The sequence below is a fragment of the Phyllobates terribilis genome, unplaced genomic scaffold, assembly GCF_046119375.1.
Source record: "Phyllobates terribilis strain yellow unplaced genomic scaffold, ASM4611937v1 Scaffold_7__3_contigs__length_470593459, whole genome shotgun sequence".
In the NCBI taxonomy this organism is placed as follows: Eukaryota; Metazoa; Chordata; class Amphibia; order Anura; family Dendrobatidae; genus Phyllobates; species Phyllobates terribilis.
The window spans coordinates 207,416,449-207,436,147 of NW_027362767.1; the positions used below are offsets into that span (position 1 = coordinate 207,416,449).

Below are 19,699 nucleotides of genomic sequence, written 5' to 3' on the forward strand. Positions count from 1 at the left end.
CGCGAGGCTTCACAGGACTGAGCCTCAGGATAGTCAGTGCTATCACTATATAGTGCACATGTGCTGTAACCTATGCCGGTGTGCAGACAGGAATGAGGCGCGAGGCTTCACAGGACTGAGCCTTAGGATAGTCGGTACTATCACTATATAGTGCACATGCGCTGTAACCTATGCCGGTGTGCAGACAGGAATGAGGCGCGAGGCTTCACAGGACTGAGCCTCAGGATAGTCGGTGCTATCACTATATAGTGCACATGCGCTGTAACCTATGCCGGTGTGCGGACAGGAATGAGGTGCGAGGCTTCACAGGACTGAACCTCAGGATAGTCAGTGCTATCACTATATAGTACACATGCACTGTAACCTATGCTGGTGTGCGGACAGGAATGAGGCGCGAGGCTTCACAGGACTGAGCCTCAGGATAGTCAGTGCTATCACTATATAGTGCACATGCGCTGTAACCTATGCCGGTGTACGGACAGGAATGAGGCGCGAGGCTTCACAGGACTGAGCCTCAGGATAGTCAGTGCTATCACTATATAGTACACATGCGCTGTAACCTATGCCGGTGTGCAGACAGGAATGAGGCGCGAGGCTGCACAGTACTGAGCCTCAGGATAGTCAGTGCTATCACTATATAGTGCACATGCGCTTTAACCTATGCCGATGTGCGGACAAGAATGAGGCTCGAGGCTTCACAGGACTGAGCCTCAGGATAGTCAGTGCTATCACTATATAGTGCACATGTGCTGTAACCTATGCCGGTGTGCGGACAGGAATGAGGCGTGAGGCTTCACAGGACTGAGCCTCAGGATAGTCAGTGCTATCACTATATAGTGCACATGCGCTGCAACCTATGCCGGTGTGCAGACAGGAATGAGGCGCGAGGCTTCACAGGACTGAGCCTCAGGATAGTCAGTGCTATCACTATATAGTGGACATGCGCTGCAACCTATGCCGGTGTGCAGACAGGAATGAGGCGCGAGGCTTCACAGGACTGAGCCTCAGGATAGTCAGTGCTATCACTATATAGTGCACATGCGCTGTAACCTATGCCGGTGTGCAGACAGGAATGAGGCGCGAGGCTTCACAGGACTGAGCCTCAGGATAGTCAGTGCTATCACTATATAGTGTACATGCGCTGTAACCTATGCCGGTGTGCAGACAGGAATGAGGCGCGAGGCTTCACAGGACTGAGCCTCAGGATAGTCAGTGCTATCACTATATAGTGCACATGCGCTGTAACCTATGCCGGTGTGCAGACAGGAATGAGGCGCGAGGCTTCACAGGACTGAGCCTCAGGATAGTCAGTGCTATCACTATATAGTGTACATGCGCTGTAACCTATGCCGGTGTGCAGACAGGAATGAGGCGCGAGGCTTCACAGGACTGAGCCTCAGGATAGTCGGTGCTATCACTATATAGTGCACATGCGCTGTAACGTATGCCGGTGTGCAGACAGGAATGAGGCGCGAGGCTTCACAGGACTGAGCCTCAGGATAGTCAGTGCTATCACTATATAGTGCACATGTGCTGTAACCTATGCCGGTGTGCAGACAGGAATGAGGCGCGAGGCTTCACAGGACTGAGCCTCAGGATAGTCAGTGCTATCACTATATAGTGCACATGCGCTGTAACCTATGCCAGTGTGCAGACAGGAATGAGGTGCGAGGCTTCACAGGACTGAGCCTCAGGATAGTCGGTGCTATCACTATATAGTGCACATGTGCTGTAACCTATGCCGGTGTGCAGACAGGAATGAGGCGCGAGGCTTCACAGGACTGAGCCTCAGGATAGTCAGTGCTATCACTATTTAGTGCACATGCGCTGTAACCTATGCCGGTGTGCAGACAGGAATGAGCCGCGAGGCTTCACAGGACTGAGCCTCAGTATAGTCAGTGCTATCACTATGTAGTGCACATACGCTGTAACCTATGCCGGTGTACGGACAGGAATGAGGCGCGAGGCTTCACAGGACTGAGCCTCAGGATAGTCGGTGCTATCACTATATAGTGCACATGCGCTGTAACCTATGCCGGTGTGCGGACAGGAATGAGGCGCGAGGCTTCACAGGACTGAGCCTCAGGATTGTCGGTGCTATCACTATATAGGGCACATGCGCTGTAACCTATGCCGGTGTGCAGACAGGAATGAGGCGCGAGGCTTCACAGGACTGAGCCTTAGGATAGTCAGTGCTATCACTATATAGTGCACATGCGCTGTAACCTATGCCGGTGTGCAGACTGGAATGAGGCACGAGGCTTCACAGGACTGAGCCACAGGATAGTCAGTGCTATCACTATATAGTGCACATGCGCTGTAACCTATGCCGGTGTGCAGACAGGAATGAGGCGCGAGGCTTCACAGGACTGAGCCTCAGGATAGTCAGTGCTATCACTATATAGTGCACATGCGCTGTAACCTATGCCGGTGTGCAGACTGGAATGAGGCACGAGGCTTCACAGGACTGAGCCTCAGGATAGTCAGTGCTATCACTATATAGTGTACATGCGCTGTAACCTATGCCGGTGTGCAGACAGGAATGAGGCGCGAGGCTTCACAGGACTGAGCCTCAGGATAGTCAGTGCTATCACTATATAGTGCACATGCGCTGTAACCTATGCTGGTGTGCAGACAGGAATGAGGCGCGAGGCTTCACAGGACTGAGCCTCAGAATAGTCAGTGCTATCACTATATAGTGCACATCCGCTGTAACCTATGCCAGTGTGCAGACAGGAATGAGGCGCGAGGCTTCACAGGACTAAGCCTCAGGATAGTCAGTGCTATCACTATATAGTGCACATGCGCTGTAACCTATGCTGGTGTGCGGACAGGAATGAGGCGCGAGGCCTCACAGGACTGAGCCTCAGGATAGTCAGTGCTATCACTATATAGTGCACATGCGCTGTAACCTATGCCGGTGTGCGGACAGGAATGAGGCGTGAGGCTTCACAGGACTGAGCCTCAGGATAGTCAGTGCTATCACTATATAGTGCACATGCGCTGTAACCTATGCCGGTGTGCAGACAGGAATGATGCGCGAGGCTTCACAGGACTGAGCCTCAGGATAGTCAGTGCTATCACTATATAGTGCACATGTGCTGTAACCTATGCCGGTGTGCAGACAGGAATGAGGCGCGAGGCTTCACAGGACTGAGCCTTAGGATAGTCGGTACTATCACTATATAGTGCACATGCGCTGTAACCTATGCCGGCGTGCAGACAGGAATGAGGCGCGAGGCTTCACAGGACTGAACCTCAGGATAGTCAGTGCTATCACTATATAGTGCATATGCGCTGTAACCTATGCCGGTGTGCGGACAGGAATGAGGCGCGAGGCTTCACAGGACTGAGCCTCAGGATAGTCGGTGCAATCACTATATAGTGCACATGCGCTTTAACCTATGCCGGCGTGCAGACAGGAATGAGGCGTGAGGCTTCACAGAACTGAGCCTCAGGATAGTCAGTGCTATCACTATATAGTGCACATGCGCTTTAACCTATGCCAGCGTGCAGACAGGAATGAGGCGCGAGGCTTCACAGAACTGAGCCTCAGGATAGTCAGTGCTATCACTATATAGTGCACATGCGCTGTAACCTATGCCGGTGTGCGGACAGGAATGAGGCGCGAGGCTTCACAGGACTGAGCCTCAGGATAGTCAGTGCTATCACTATATAGTGCACATGCGCTGTAACCTATGCCGGTGTGCAGACAGGAAAGAGGCGCGAGGCTTCACAGGACTGAGCCTCAGGATAGTCAGTGCTATCACTATATAGTGTACATGCGCTGTAACCTATGCCGGTGTGCGGACAGGAATGAGGCGCGAGGCTTCACAGGACTGAGCCTCAGGATAGTCAGTGCTATCACTATATAGTGCACATGCGCTGTAACCTATGCCGGTGTGCGGACAGGAATGAGGCGTGAGGCTTCACAGGACTGAGCCTCAGGATAGTCAGTGCTATCACTATATAGTGTACATGCGCTGTAACCTATGCCGGTGTGCAGACAGGAATGAGGCGCGAGGCTTCACAGGACTGAGCCTTAGGATAGTCAGTGCCATCACTATATAGTGCACATGCGCTGTAACCTATGTCGGTGTGCAGACAGGAATGAGGCGCGAGGCTTCACAGGACTGAGCCTCAGGATAGTCAGTGCTATCACTATATAGTGCACATGCGCTGTAACCTATGCCGGTGTGCAGACAGGAATGAGGCGCGAGGCTTCACAGGACTGAGCCTCAGGATAGTCAGTGCTATCACTATATAGTGCACATGCGCTGTAACCTATGCCGGTGTGCAGACAGGAATGAGGCGCGAGGCTTCACAGGACTGAGCCTCAGGATAGTCGGTGCTATCACTATATAGTGCACATGCGCTGTAACCTATGCCGGTGTGCAGACAGGAATGAGGTGCGAGGCTTCACAGGACTGAGCCACAGGATAGTCGGTGCTATCACTATATAGTGCACATGCGCTGTAACCTATGCCGGTGTGCAGACAGGAATGAGGCTCGAGGCTTCACAGGACTGAGCCTCAGGATAGTCAGTGCTATCACTATATAGTGCACATGCGCTGTAACCTATGCCGGTGTGCAGACAGGAATGAGGCGCGAGGCTTCACAGGACTGAGCCTCAGGATAGTCAGTGCTATCACTATATAGTGCACATGCGCTGTAACCTATGCCGGTGTGCAGACAGGAATGAGGCGCGAGGCTTCACAGGACTGAGCCTCAGCATAGTCGGTGCTATCACTATATAGTGCACATGCGCTGTAACCTATGCCGGTGTGCGGACAGGAATGAGGCGTGAGGCTTCACAGGACTGAGCCTCAGGATAGTCAGTGCTATCACTATATAGTGTACATGCACTGTAACCTATGCCGGTGTGCAGACAGGAATGAGGCGCGAGGCTTCACAGGACTGAGCCTCAGCATAGTCGGTGCTATCACTATATAGTGCACATGCGCTGTAACCTATGCCGGTGTGCGGACAGGAATGAGGCGTGAGGCTTCACAGGACTGAGCCTCAGGATAGTCAGTGCTATCACTATATAGTGTACATGTGCTGTAACCTATGCCGGTGTGCGGACAGGAATGAGGCGTGAGGCTTCACAGGACTGAGCCTCAGGATAGTCGGTGCTATCACTATATAGGGCACATGCACTGTAACCTATGCCGGTGTGCAGACAGGAATGAGGTGCGAGGCTTCACAGGACTGAGCCTCAGAATAGTCAGTGCTATCACTATATAATGCACATGCGCTGGAACCTATGGCGGTGTGCGGACAGGAATAAGGCGCGAGGCTTCACAGGACTGAGCCTCAGGATAGTCAGTGCTATCACTATATAGTGTACATGCACTGTAACCTATGCCGGTGTGCAGACAGGAATGAGGCACGAGGCTTCACAGGACTGAGCCTCAGGATAGTCAGTGCTATCACTATATAGTGTACATGCACTGTAACCTATGCCGGTGTGCAGACAGGAATGAGGCACGAGGCTTCACAGGACTGAGCCTCAGGATAGTCAGTGCTATCACTATATAGTGCACATGTGCTGTAACCTATGCCGGTGTGCGGACAGGAATGAGGCGCGAGGCTTCACAGGACTGAGCCTCAGGATAGTCAGTGCTATCACTATATAGTGTACATGCACTGTAACCTATGCCGGTGTGCAGACAGGAATGAGGCGCGAGGCTTCACAGGACTGAGCCTCAGGATAGTCAGTGCTATCACTATATAGTGTACATGCACTGTAACCTATGCCGGTGTGCAGACAGGAATGAGGTGCGAGGCTTCACAGGACTGAGCCTCAGGTTAGTCAGTGCTATCACTATATAGTGGACATGCGCTGTAACCTATGCCGGTGTGCAGACAGGAATGAGGAGCGAGGCTTCACAGGACTGAGCCTCAGCATAGTCAGTGCTATCACTATATAGTGCACATGTGCTGTAACCTATGCCGGTGTGCAGACAGGAATGAGGCGCGAGGCTTCACAGGACTGAGCCTCAGGATAGTCAGTGCTATCACTATATAGTGCACATGCGCTGTAACCTATGCCGGTGAGCAGACAGGAATGAGGCGCGAGGCTTCACAGGACTGAGCCTCAGGATAGTCAGTGCTATCACTATATAGTGTACATGCGCTGTAACCTATGCCGGTGTGCGGACAGGAATGAGGCGCGAGGCTTCACAGGACTGAGCCTCAGGATAGTCAGTGCTATCACTATATAGTGCACATGCGCTGTAACCTATGCCGGTGTGCGGACAGGAATGAGGCGCGAGGCTTCACAGGACTGAGCCTCAGCATAGTCAGTGCTATCACTATATAGTGCACTTGTGCTGTAACCTATGCCGGTGTGCAGACAGGAATGAGGCGCGAGGTTTCACAGGACTGAGCCTCAGGATAGTCAGTGCTATCACTATATAGTGCACATGCGCTGTAACCTATGCCGGTGTGCAGACAGGAATGAGGTGCGAGGCTTCACAGGACTGAGCCTCAGGATAGTCAGTGCTATCACTATATAGTGTACATGCGCTGTAACCTATGCCGGTGTGAGGACAGGAATGAGGCGCGAGGCTTCACAGGACTGAGCCTCAGGATAGTCAGTGCTATCACTATATAGTGCACATGCGCTGTAACCTATGCCGGTGTGCAGACAGGAATGAGGCGCGAGGCTTCACAGGACTGAGCCTCAGGATAGTCGGTGCTATCACTATATAGTGCACATGCGCTGTAACCTATGCCGGTGTGCAGACAGGAATGAGGCGCGAGGCTTCACAGGAATGAGCCTCAGGATAGTCAGTGCTATCACTATATAGTGCACATGCGCTGTAACCTATGCCAGTGTGCAGACAGGAATGAGGCGCGAGGCTTCACAGGACTGAGCCTCAGGATAGTCAGTGCTATCACTATATAGTGCACATGCGCTGTAACCTATGCCGGTGTGCAGACAGGAATGAGGCGCGAGGCTTCACAGGACTGAGCCTCAGGATAGTCAGTGCTATCACTATATAGTGCTCATGCGCTGTAACCTATGCCGGTGTGCAGACAGGAATGAGGCGCGAGGCTTCACAGGACTGAGCCTCAGGATAGTCAGTGCTATCACTATATAGTGCACATGCGCTGTAACCTATGCCGCATGTTTCTCTATTGGTGGGGATATTGCGGGAGCTGACACTACTACTCTCATCATGGTCCGCAACTGTTTCTGATCACAGTGGCGGCAGGGAACCATGATGAGGGCAGCGTTCAGCACCGGAAGCTTGGGGACAGCGCTAACTGTGCACTGATTTCCAGGCGCTGGTCCCTGTGATCCTGATGCAGCACACGGGAGGCACACGGTTGCCACACATGTGACACACTCAGACACATGGGACATGGATATCTCCGGTTCTGTTTTTTCCGGTACTGGAGATATATGGACGTGTGAAACCGGCCTTAGGCTGGTTTTAATGCATGGACCAGTCTTGGGTCTGCTGTCCCAAATTTGACAGCCTTATGCAGCTAGATCTAGAAATATTTGGACACTGACAAGTTTTGGCATTTTAGCTGTTTACCAAAACATATTCAAGATCCAGTTCTATAATCAATATGAGCTTAAAGTGCCGACTCTCAGCTTTAATGTGAGGGTATTCACATCCTAATTGGGGGAGGGTTAGGAATTACTGCTCTTTAATATATACAGTTGTGCTCAGAAGTTTACACACCCCGGCAGAATTTTTCCTTTCTTGGCCTTGTTTCAGAGAATATGAATGATAACAAAATAACTTTCTCTCCACTCATGGTTATTGGTTGGGTGAAGCCATTTATTGTCAATCTACGTTGTTTCCTCTTTTTAAATCTTAATGACAACTTTTATGTTTTTAAATATTTTTTTTTAAATCAAAATTTATGAAACATTTGTGAAAGTGAAAATATATAGAATAACTATTCAGAGGCGTACAAGGATCGAGGCAAGAAAAAGCTCCTACTGCAAGTATGACCGAGCAATAGGAATAGGAGGCAAGTGTAATCAGTCAATTGCATCTGTAATATACAGCTGAGGTTAGAAGCAGGGGACATGCGATGGGAAGAGAGGGTCCGGCAGACTTGGTGGAATATTGGATTTGTTACAGGTTCGGTTTGACAGGGCTCAAACCCAAATGTGATGAAATACCGTAGGTTGTCCTAGTAGATTTATGGAGTAGTATGGAAGGACAACCCAAGAAAGCCAAGAGTGGTATTGGGGGAACTCTCTAAAGAGTGGGGTTGATTGAGAAAAGAAATCAGAGTAGGTTAGTTTTTTATCTGCCACCATGTGTTGTGACGTTGGGACTAGGAGAAAGTACTTAAAAATATTATTTTTTATCACTTTAATAAAGCTGGGAAAGCTAAACAACAAAGTCATGTCCAGCGTGAGTTTGAACCAAAGGCCAAATCTAGTTTTCTGCTGCCTAAGTCAGAAATTAATGTGGAGCCCCCTCCATCCTGCAAAAATAACCCTTCATATCTCAAGAATCTGGACTTACACGGTTGTCCCAGGGTTGGGGCCATAGACTAGACTGCTGGCTGGTGGTGCAGGATGGCAGGTGTAGTCAGTTCACCGGGTCACAATCAGGAGGGCAGGCAAAGTATCAGGAGACAGACGAATAACAAATAGGCTGAGTCAAGAACAAGACACCTAGAGATAAAACCGGAGTTTAGGAGCGGCAAACCAGAGGAAGAACTGGTCTTCATCATTCAAGTCCTAGGACTGTGGACTTACACAGTTGTCCCCTGGTTGGGGCCATAGACTAGACTGGTGGTGCAGGATGGCAGGTGTAGTCAGGTCACCAGGTCACAATCAGGGGGCAGGCAAAGTATCAGGAGACAGACGAATAACAAATAGGCTGAGTCAAGAACAAGACACCTAGAGATAAAACCGGAGTTTAGGAGCGGCAAACCAGAGGAAGAACTGGTCTTCATCATTCTAGTCCCAGGAATGTGGACTTACACAGTTGTCCCCGGGTTAGGGCTATTAAATAGGCAGCTGGCTGGTGGTGCAGGCTGGCAGGTCTAGTCAGGTCGCTGGGTCAGAATCAGGAGAGCAGGCAAAGTACAAAATCAGAAGATAGAAGAATACTGATAATCTTGTGCTGATAAAACACTGATTGTATTGAAACAGCAAAACACAGCCCAATAAGTGTCACATCACTGGAATTGTGCCCTCTGTTCCTACAGAATGCTGCTCACAGATTACATAATAAAACCTGCTGACATATTCCCTTTAACACTTCTATTTTGTTAAAGCATTCTTAATTTGCAAAAGGTTAAGGCTGGTACAGAAAAAAAAGTGGCAACATAAACAAAAAATGTTGAAGCAGCTATTGTGGTAGTCAGCTGGTGAGTTTTGGAGGGTCAGATTTTAATGTAATTTTTTGTAGGCATAATGGGGCATATGGACAAGGGCTGTCTTTGTGAGATAACCTTCTGGTAAATGCACGGTATTTCAAGTATTTCTGTGTATTTCTCACATAACCTTCACACAGAAATGTACAGGCCCACACAATAACATTCTGTATGATTCTCTCTAGATGATGTGGACAGTGGAACTAGGGACGTCAGCTTACATCTGGAGGACATCATGGAAAAGCTAAGGAACGCTTTTCCAAGTACAAAAGATAAGGAATTATGCGGTATGTGAATTTGTGCAAAAATGTTATATTAATACAATTGTTTCATCAAACCTTATATCTTGTGTTTATCTTCTCTGTATTAATCATCATAACAATTTTCTAATTGCTATTTTCATGATATACAGACTGTTCAGTGGGGGTGCAATTGCCAAAACGCCCCACCAGCCAGACCAATTGCTATCAGAACTCTTATTAAGCTATCCCTGTGATGAGACAATGTCTTTAAACAGGACATTTTATCAAATGTTTCATGTTGAACTGGACACAGAATGTTACAGTGGTTGCAGAGTGGAATAAAACATTTTTCACATTTTAATTTCATCTTTCCGTTGCAGAAATATTAGCAATCAAAGTATCTGGGAAATAATGATTTAATTTTGTGTCTACGTGGATCTTATCAGATAGTTTTCTTTGGGGGTGTGTACTTCTTCCACCTGTTTGACATTGACCAATCATAAGCAGGCAGAAACACACAGGGAGATAAGAACACGCCCCCACCATAGCTTAGAGCAGGCTTTCTCCTGTGTGAGACATAAAATGACAGACAGCCTAATCTCACTGCAGAGCCATTACAAGTTTTGTGAGCACAGCAGACCTGTGTGTCATTACTGACACCTCCTGGCAGTCCATGTGTGAGGTGTTCTAATGTGACACAGCTAAACTCAGCAGTGCTTCTTCCCCCTTCCCAGACTGCTAGATGAAAGCTCAAAGGTGTCAGCAAGGACACTCTAATCTGCTGTGCTCACAGCAACTTGTAATCTATCTGCAGTGAGAACAGACTGTCTGTTATTATATGCCTCACACAGGATTAACCTGTTCTGAGCTATGGTGGGATATTTTCTTTTTCCTGTGTTGCTGTCTGCTTATGATTGGTCAGTGTCATACAGGGGCAAGAAGTACACGCCCCCAGTGAAAACTCTCTCATCTGGACTTAACGTAAATTAACTTAGCTGCCAAATGCTTTGATTGCTAATATCTCCGCAACATTTTCCTCTGCAACCACTATTATATTGTGTGTCCAGTTCAACATGAAAAATATGGTGAAAGGTCCTTTTTAAAACAAGAAAGTGTAATTCTTACTTACTAGTCTTCTTTTCATGCTGTAGGTGGCGACACTACAAACCAGGAACCTCCAACTCTGCCATCGTGATACTGGACTCTCTTTCTACACATCCTGCAAAAGTATTAATTGGCTTCACAATAAGTAACTTTGAAGAAGCAATATTTGCACTTCACGGCCAATCAAAGATGCATCAAAGATTAAAGACTGACAGTTTTTATACTGAAAGTGATGATTTGTTACATTCATTCTTCAGAGAGAGCTGCAGACAAGAGGAGAAAATATCACATTTCCTCATTGTCTTCTTTTTTCTAGTTTGGTAATTCTCGGACTCAGCAGTTTAATGTTGGATTTATTCATTTGACATTTGCCAGTAAACAGGATAGTTACAGTTTAGGCCAAGTATGGGGCGGGAGGATTTGCGCCTTTTACTTGCACCAAAAGTTAACAAATTGGCAAACATATTTTGAAATGTTTAGACACCAGCGTCGAGCGTGACGCAAATATTTCTAAAAAGTCAGGTGTATAATAAATCTAAGGCCACATTCATACATCTGTATGTCACAGTCCAAGTGCGGACCATGAGTCTCCTGAATCCATCTCAATAGCTTCCTTTGTGCCTTTGAAACTGTTGAGTTTGGTTCTAGAGATGCGCAGTCAGTACTTGGGACTGTGATATACGGACGTCTGAACTTGACCTAATAGTGTGCAGCCGACATAAGGACCACCTGGTTAATCAGTCCTTTCAAGAAACTGCATCACTTAAACAAGAAGACTTCTTTATCAAAGGCTTAAAAAACCTTCTATGGTTCATAAATAAAGATAAATAGATCAATATAACAGGATATCAATATAAATGGGGAATACATATGAAGAAAAGTTGGGTACACCTGGTAGGTAAAGTATATGGCACACTATATATACACCACAGAAGGTCAAACAACGTGTCCCAGGTACAGACATAGTGTCAATACATCATAAATAACCAATGCAGGTCACATGTGATATTTAAAAAAAAAGTGATTGTCAATCAGTTATATAATAACGTTACCTATAGTGCACCAGACCAGGGACCCACCACACCCGACGCGCGTTTCAAGGAGAAATGCTTCTTCCAGGGTTAATGTTACCTCTATTCCTCTCTGTTATTACATGCATAGTCCTTCCATATTTTGTGGTTTTATATGCAGATCATGTTGTGACTTATTATTATATATCTGATTGATATTCATTTTTTTTTAAATATCACGTGATCTGCATTGGTTACTTATGATACTATGTCTGTATCTGTGACATGTTGTTTGACCTTCTTTGGTGTATATATTGTGTGCCATATACTTTACCTACCAGGTGTACCCACCTTTTCTTCATCTGTATCCCCCATTTATGTTGATATCCTGTTATATTGATCTATTAACTTTTATGGTTCATAAAGATATTTTTAAGCCTTTGATAAAGAAGTCTTCTTGTGTAAGTGATGCTGTTTGTTCTTGCTTCTTCTGTGGCGGTGATGATTATGGATTGAGGATTGCTTGGTGTCACACTTTCAGGAAACTAGTAGTGGCTTTTTGTGCGCTGGGCCGTGTTCAGACAGCCATATGAAAAGTCCAGTTAGTCTCATCAGCAAGTTGCAGATGTGATTGGCTGTGTGCTAGACAGCCGGCTACTATTTTTTCCATGTGGGCTATTGCTTCTTGTGTATAAATGCCCATGTGCACTTGTAGTTAGTCAGAGTTCTTCCCATGTGTGCGCCATTACGCACAAGGATGAAAACCCCCCACTGGTCTGAACGCGCCCTTACTGGATGCATTAGACAAACTTGAAAGAATATGGTTCGAGTAGGAGGCGAAATTCACAAACATTCAAAGCGCAAAGAGTAACCGTCATCTTACTTCTTACACATGAACATAAGCGACCTTGTAATATATCAGAGGAATCCGCTTCTTTCTCTGTCAGGACTGATCATTTGTTTTCAAAATTCTCAATTTCTGGGTAAAATGTCCCCATGTCTTCAGTATTCCATTACTGAGATAGGAGATGGCGGTTGGTGCTTATAAGATTCTACATTGCGGACAGGTGGGAGGAGCTAGAGATACAGCTCCTCCCACCTCATCCCCCCTCCATCTACATAGGAGATGACAGTTACTACAGATAATATACTATCTCAGTAATGGAACAATTTCACTGAATACTGATTTTACCCAGGAATTGAGACTTGTGAGACTGACTGATCAGTCCTGACGGAGAAAGAAGCGGATTCCTCTGATAAGATATATTACAAAGTTTCTTATTTTCATTGATTTAGGAACTAAAAATCTAAATGACTGTCACCCTTTAAAATCCTAGGCGCCAGACACTTTGCTGTGTATGTAGAATGTTACTATACCCGTTATTTTGTTGGATGTTTCAGAATGTTGCTGCGTACTCCAGGTAAGGCCAGAAAAATCCTTCTACAAAATGAAAAACTAAAAACCCACGCCATGAAAACTGCTTGAAATTCAGGGTATTTATTTTTTTGGTTTTTTGAGGTTTTGTATCAGATAAATCTCAATATACGGACGCGTTTTCTCAAAGAAAGTCATTAATGAAGTGGAAGCACAATCCGTCCACATGCCTAACACTAACAGACCTCCATAACGCCTCCAGCGTTCCTATCAGATTGTGCAGAGCTGGATTGTTGTGTATTTTGTGTGTTTGATGCTTGAGGAGTAAGGCAGAGTCATGGATATTGGGCTGTAGAACAATGCGGGAAGGTGAGGAAACACTCCTGACACTTTCCAAGTGTAAGACGTTTTCCTGTTGTGCAGAAGTTGTGTGACGTTCCCTGCGCAGCTCCGTGCGCTCCTCCGCACCGAGGACGGCTGACGGCGTAAAACCAGTACGGTCTTATGTACAGAACAGACATTACCAGCGCAGGCTGCAACTGTGAAAACTGCTAGACCAGTAACTTACATTGGTCAGAGTGCAGTCTGCTGGCGCAGAAACCCTGATTCCAGCCATGTGTCACTTACTGAGCCCTGTATAACTCTGCCCCAAACCACTGATTTGCAGCTTTCTGCCTATGCACAGTGTACACAGAAAGCAGCCAATCAGTGGACTGGGTGGGGTTATACAGAGCTCATGTATACGGAGGACTACTAGTCCTCTAGTGATAATCTGTTGACAAAAACAGTGATTTTAGCAAAAGGGCAACAAGCAGCCCAGTAAGTCACACATCGCTGGAATCAGGGTCTCTGTCTCTACATTATGCTGCGCTTAGATTAGGTGGTAAAAACCTGGTGACAGATTCCCTTTTACAATTCCCAGTGACTTGAGTGTCTTCTGCTGGCTGATTTTGTGACCCTGCGCTCCTTGTAGCCCTGGGTGCGGTCTGCAGGGAGTCTGATCTTACCCGATGGCGTCAGCCTGGTGACCACACTGCTGAGGACACCGTGCTGGCGGGACAGTGACAAAGCAGCTCCGCTTCACCCCCCATTCTTTATCACTAGGTGGTAAAAGCCACCAGCTGCCAGGTTATTACAGAGGACCTGGTGCGAGGAACAATCAGAGAAAAAGGATAATAAACTCCTCACCACTTCTGTATTATCACCCACTCCTGGTGTTGGCTTACAAATACTGATGTAAAATACTGACCAAATACTGACCGTGTGAACGCGGCCCAGGCGTGTAGACAGGAGATTTCTTAGCCCTTTATAATATAGCTAAACCAGTAATGAATGGCTCGGAGGAGAGCGATCACTTCTGTGTATTGTGGCTATTTACGGCCTTTGGGTGACTGAGCAGTAACACTGATGGAACAGGCCGGATAGTAATTTGATAGTAAACTGTAACACTTCTTCTTCTTCTTCTTCTTCTTCTTTAAATAAACAGTCACCATTTTGGGGCCAAATAAAAAGAAAGGTTTTTAATATTGACTATATAATGCAGTTTTCATTGTGATTTTCTTTTCCCATTTAAGAAGTATAGTTTGATCAACCACAAACTAATCAACTAACTGCTATAATATGTATTTGATATCACTTTCTATATCTAAAAGGTTCCCTAGTTTGTGTTTGCAGTTTGTGCACCAAAAAGATTTTACGTTGGATCTATGTAAATACTTTTATGCCCAAAAATGATAAATGTATTCTAGGAGTGATCCCTATATTGGCTAATCAGAAGAACTATGCCTGCAGCTTTAGAGCACAGAGGCCCCTTCTTCAGGCTGGATTACAGATGAAGGACGGAAAAGAGCACAACATGTAGGAGATATTACAGCAGGGTCATGAGGTGGATGGGAGGACGCTTCCTAAAGACAAGCCAAGGAAATCACACCAAGGGCATTGTTAATAATGGAGGTGATGGGAGCGATGGCCTAGTGATCTGGAGTTGGTCTGGTGGAGGTGTGAACTGTGTCCATGTAGTCAGCAATGAATTCAGGTGTTAAATGGAGTCCTATTGTCAATAAGCTGCAGCATATACAAGAATAAGAAGAAAGAACGACACAATGATAAGCGCACCTGAAATCACAAAGAATAAACTGCATTTTATTTGTAAAAAATTGGACAAACAATTAAAACCATTTAAAATTGATGGTCCTGTCAGCACCCTGATCCCTCATGAAATATATAAGAATTAGTGATGAGCGAGCATGCTGTATTAACCCTTTTGGTGAGCACGCTCGGGTGCTCGCCGAGTGTTTTGGCGTGCTCGGCGTTTCTTTTAATGTCGCCGCTCCTGTAAGTGTCATGGCTGTTTGACAGCGGTCACACATGTAGACATTGCCCGTCTGACAAGTTCTCATCTGCTTCTATTAAGCCTCTAGAATACTTCCATTACTGACAATTGTAATTTTTAGGTATAAAAGTATTTACATAGATTTTCTGGCTCCCACAATGCACCTTGTTATTGTACATCTTCATTATGATGGATCTATAGTTTGGCGCTGTTCAGATGCCGTATTTATAATCCATTTCAGGAGCTTAAAGACAGGAAATAAAACGATCAGTAACAGCAGCCATTACTTTCAATGGGTTTTTAGATTTCTGTTCTGTTATGGACCAAAAACACCGAGGTCCCGATTCATAAACGCTTCTACGCCAGAAAACTGCCTCTGAAAAGCCTCGCTCTCTGCACATTTTTGTTTATAGACTTTCAGCATTTCCACCCAGCTCCGACAAACAGTGCGGAGCTGGGGGGCAGGACGGGAGCGTGACGGCCCCATCTTGTCAAATTCATGATGAGCGGCAGCATTCCTTACCCCACAGATCTTACTCCAGTCCCTCACTGGAGTAAGTGGCGAGGTGCACATGGAGGTGCATGCATCAGGTGCCTCACACTGCACCGAGCCCCCTCATCAAGACCGGCATGAAAAATGCAGCCTTGATGAATCGGAGCCATAATCTGCACAACTTAATTGTCCATCCCCCAAAAAACACGAGAAACAAATGGTCATTCGTTAGGTCGTCCATTTAATGAATCCATTCTTAAGAACTGCGCATGGTCAGAAAACTAGTTGTGTTCAGAGTCACCTCTGGCTTCATAGGAGACTGGGATTGAAAAACCTTGGCTGAAGCAATCAGATAATCACAGATTCAAGCCCTCCAGGGAGGGGGACCAAAAAATATACTATAATATATTTCCAATCACCTCCCCTTTATCCACATTAAAAATAAAGAAAGTAAAACAGAAACGTGGTATTCCTGTGTCTATAAAAGTCTGATCAAATATCAAATGAACTTGATAAGTAAATGCCGTAAAAAGGAAAAGAATAAGAATAAAATGTGATAAAAATGTTTCATTTCGCCCATATGGTATTAAAAAACAAGCCCCCACTACAGCTCCTTCGACGTAATAATGACAACACTATGAGTCTCAGGAAACGGCGAGAAAAACTATATATTTTTTTTTTTTACAAATTTCTGAATTTTTCACAAGTTAAATAAACTTTACAGATTTCATATCGACAAAATTCTACTGACCTTGACAATCATATTGAGACAATGAACGCTGTAAAAACAAAACCTTCCCCCCAAAATAGTTTTTTCCCCACAATTTCACCGCCTTTGAATTTTTTTTCAGTTTTTTAGTGAATTGAATGGTAAAACGAATGGCGTCATTCAAAACTAAAACTTATCTCAGAGCTACGTGTATGGGAAAAGAAAGTTACGGCTCGTGGGGGAAAGTGACGTCAAAACGAAAGCGGAAACTCACCCTGTTTAGATAGGGTTAAAAGGAAATGTAAGAAATGGCAATTTAATATACCACCAATAATGCGAAATAGAAAAAACGCTCTGTAACCTACTTGCCATGGATGGGTCATGTAATTTACTAAGAAAACAGAAAGCAGCACTCCCCATAACACCACAAGGAAGACTTCAATGGAAGCTGAAGCTACATTTTGGGTGTGAGTCTTTCAGGCATGCCCTGTACTAACACTGTGTACACATGAATACCCAATCATAGGAACGGAACAAAGATGGAATCAAAATTATTACGTGTCCTACGTAGCAGAGTAATAGTGGTGAATGAACCTGGAGGTGTGCGGCACACCAGCCGATCTGCGCTCAGTTACTGACTTACAGGTTGACGATAACTGATGGTAACAGAACAATTATTGATACAATCGTTCTGTCCCCATGCAGCATCGTCTCCACGGCCGATGTGATGGTGATAACTACGCTTTTTAAGCCGGCATTCATGATCCAACCATCTAACGAACGAGCATTTTGCCAGTTTGTTGGGTGATTTCCGGCATGGTTACATGGGCCGACAATCAGGAGGATCATTCTTACCGCTGCATGTTCACTATCCTGGTCTTGTGTGAATTGGGTCTGTAATACCATTCTGACTAAGCAGTAGTGCTGGGAACATACAGCGCACCATATAAGCATTACCCGTATGCCATCTAAGCGGCCGGATATTGGCTGCCAGAAGGTCGATGCAGAGGATTTGGAGATCTGAATCAGAAAAAAGATATGGCATTTTAAATGCTAGAAAAAATATATTACGTAGCTAAAGACCCCGAATTTTGGACCTAAAACCAATATGGGGGTGCATCATGGACATGAACTGTAAATGCAGAAGGCAATTGTAAGTTAGTGGGACGGTTACTGCAAGTGATAGAGCGACGTCTGCGGGAATGAAGAGCAAAGAGAGAACATTAAATATCTGATAGTTCGGCCTCTTCACAGTTTTTTACCTAAAATTGTCCATTAAATAAACATTTGTAAATGTCATTTTCTTGTTAATGGTGAGACATGATTCGATGTGTGGACCTTCACAGAATATTCCAATGTGGGTAAAGTTACAGAACTACTGTAGTGGCAGGGACGGCATCAGCTCATGGGGTCAATGACATTCTGAGACCCGGCACCATTACACTTCAGGGACAGGATGGTCGTCATGTGGATTTCATTGTAGATTTCATGTGAAGTTCAATATCCATTAGCCCAAAGATCACTGGGCACCAAGAGAGAACTAGGAGGCTTTTATGGGGTTGCTCCCTCATTTCTCTATCAGGGCTTCAAGCTGTTCTTGCAATGAGGTCACCTAAAGAGAAAAGATACAGATTATAGCCCCTTTTAATCTGGCCGTATACAGACAGTGATAGGCTACACACCTGATTGGCTGACAGCTATCCATCCCTGACCCCCATACTCCTGCTCAACCAGGCGTGCCGATGTGTGCAATGGGGAGAGGGGAATAAGCGCTCATCCAGAGCAACACCATCTGCCTTCGAGGAAGAGTATGAAGACCTCCATATACATTATCCATCAAGAACTTCTCGCAGACTGATAACTAAACCAATAACCCTGGTATCACTCTGGATTGATCTTCTCATCTATATGTAACGTTTTGCCTTCTAGATGCACGCACGGCATCCAACACTCAAGACGTAATTCCACTGTAACTCTTACGCTTGTGTTTCATAGGTAAAATAATGATGGAGAATGATTGGAAACATACTTTTTGCTATTTTTTACCTGTTTAATATTTTTATTTCACTGTATAATTAATAAAGGAGTTGACTTCACAGCTCTATCAGGACATGAACATCTCTGATTTCTGCGCAAATAATGGCCTTACACTTCCATCCCCATGAATAGCGAGTGTCGGCTCATATAGCTCCCACCCCGGCCACGCCTAGAGCGAGGGTCGGCTCATATAGCTCCCACCCCGGCCATGCCTAGAGCGAGTGTCAGCTCATATAGCTCCCACCCCGGCCACGCCTAGAGCGAGTGTCAGCTCATATAGCTCCCACCCCGGCCACGCCTAGAGCGAGTGTCAGCTCATATAGCTCCCACCCCGGCCATGCCTAGAGCGAGTGTCAGCTCATATAGCTCCCACCCCGGCCACGCCTAGAGCGAGTGTCAGCTCATATAGCTCCCACCCCAGCCACGCCTAGAGCGAGTGTCAGCTCATATAGCTCCCACCCCGGCCACGCCTAGAGCGAGTGTCAGCTCATATAGCTCCCACCCCGGCCACGCCTAGAGCGAGTGTCAGCTCATATAGCTCCCACCCCGGCCACGCCTAGAGCGAGTGTCAGCTCATATAGCTCCCACCCGGCCACGCCTAGAGCGAGTGTCAGCTCATATAGCTCCCACCCCAGCCACGCCTAGAGCGAGTGTCAGCTCATATAGCTCCCACCCCAGCCACGCCTAGAGCGAGTGTCAGCTCATATAGCTCCCACCCCGGCCACGCCTAGAGCGAGTGTCAGCTCATATAGCTCCCACCCCGGCCACGCCTAGAGCGAGTGTCAGCTCATATAGCTCCCACCCGGCCACGCCTAGAGCGAGTGTCAGCTCATATAGCTCCCACCCCGGCCACGCCTAGAGCGAGTGTCAGCTCATATAGCTCCCACCCCGGCCACGCCTAGAGCGAGTGTCAGCTCATATAGCTCCCACCCCGGCCACGCCTAGAGCGAGTGTCAGCTCATATAGCTCCCACCTCGGCCACGCCTAGAGCGAGTGTCAGCTCATATAGCTCCCACCCCGGCCACGCCTAGAGC

At 46.5% G+C, this 19,699-nt stretch overlaps 1 protein-coding gene across 2 annotated transcripts in view; it reads right to left on the bottom strand.

The window, feature by feature from the left end:
* Positions 1-16,020: 16,020 nt before the first annotated feature.
* TAF7L (TATA-box binding protein associated factor 7 like) overlaps positions 16,021-19,699 on the bottom strand; it is a 42,250-nt gene continuing 38,571 nt past the window's right edge. The window contains exon 13 of one of the 2 annotated variants that reach the window (XM_073639706.1): positions 16,021-18,240. In XM_073639706.1, coding sequence (XP_073495807.1) covers positions 18,196-18,240 — 45 coding nt within the window. In that variant the 3' untranslated portion in view covers positions 16,021-18,195. The remainder of the gene's footprint in view (positions 18,241-19,699) is intronic. The other variant, XM_073639705.1, reaches the window with a different exon arrangement.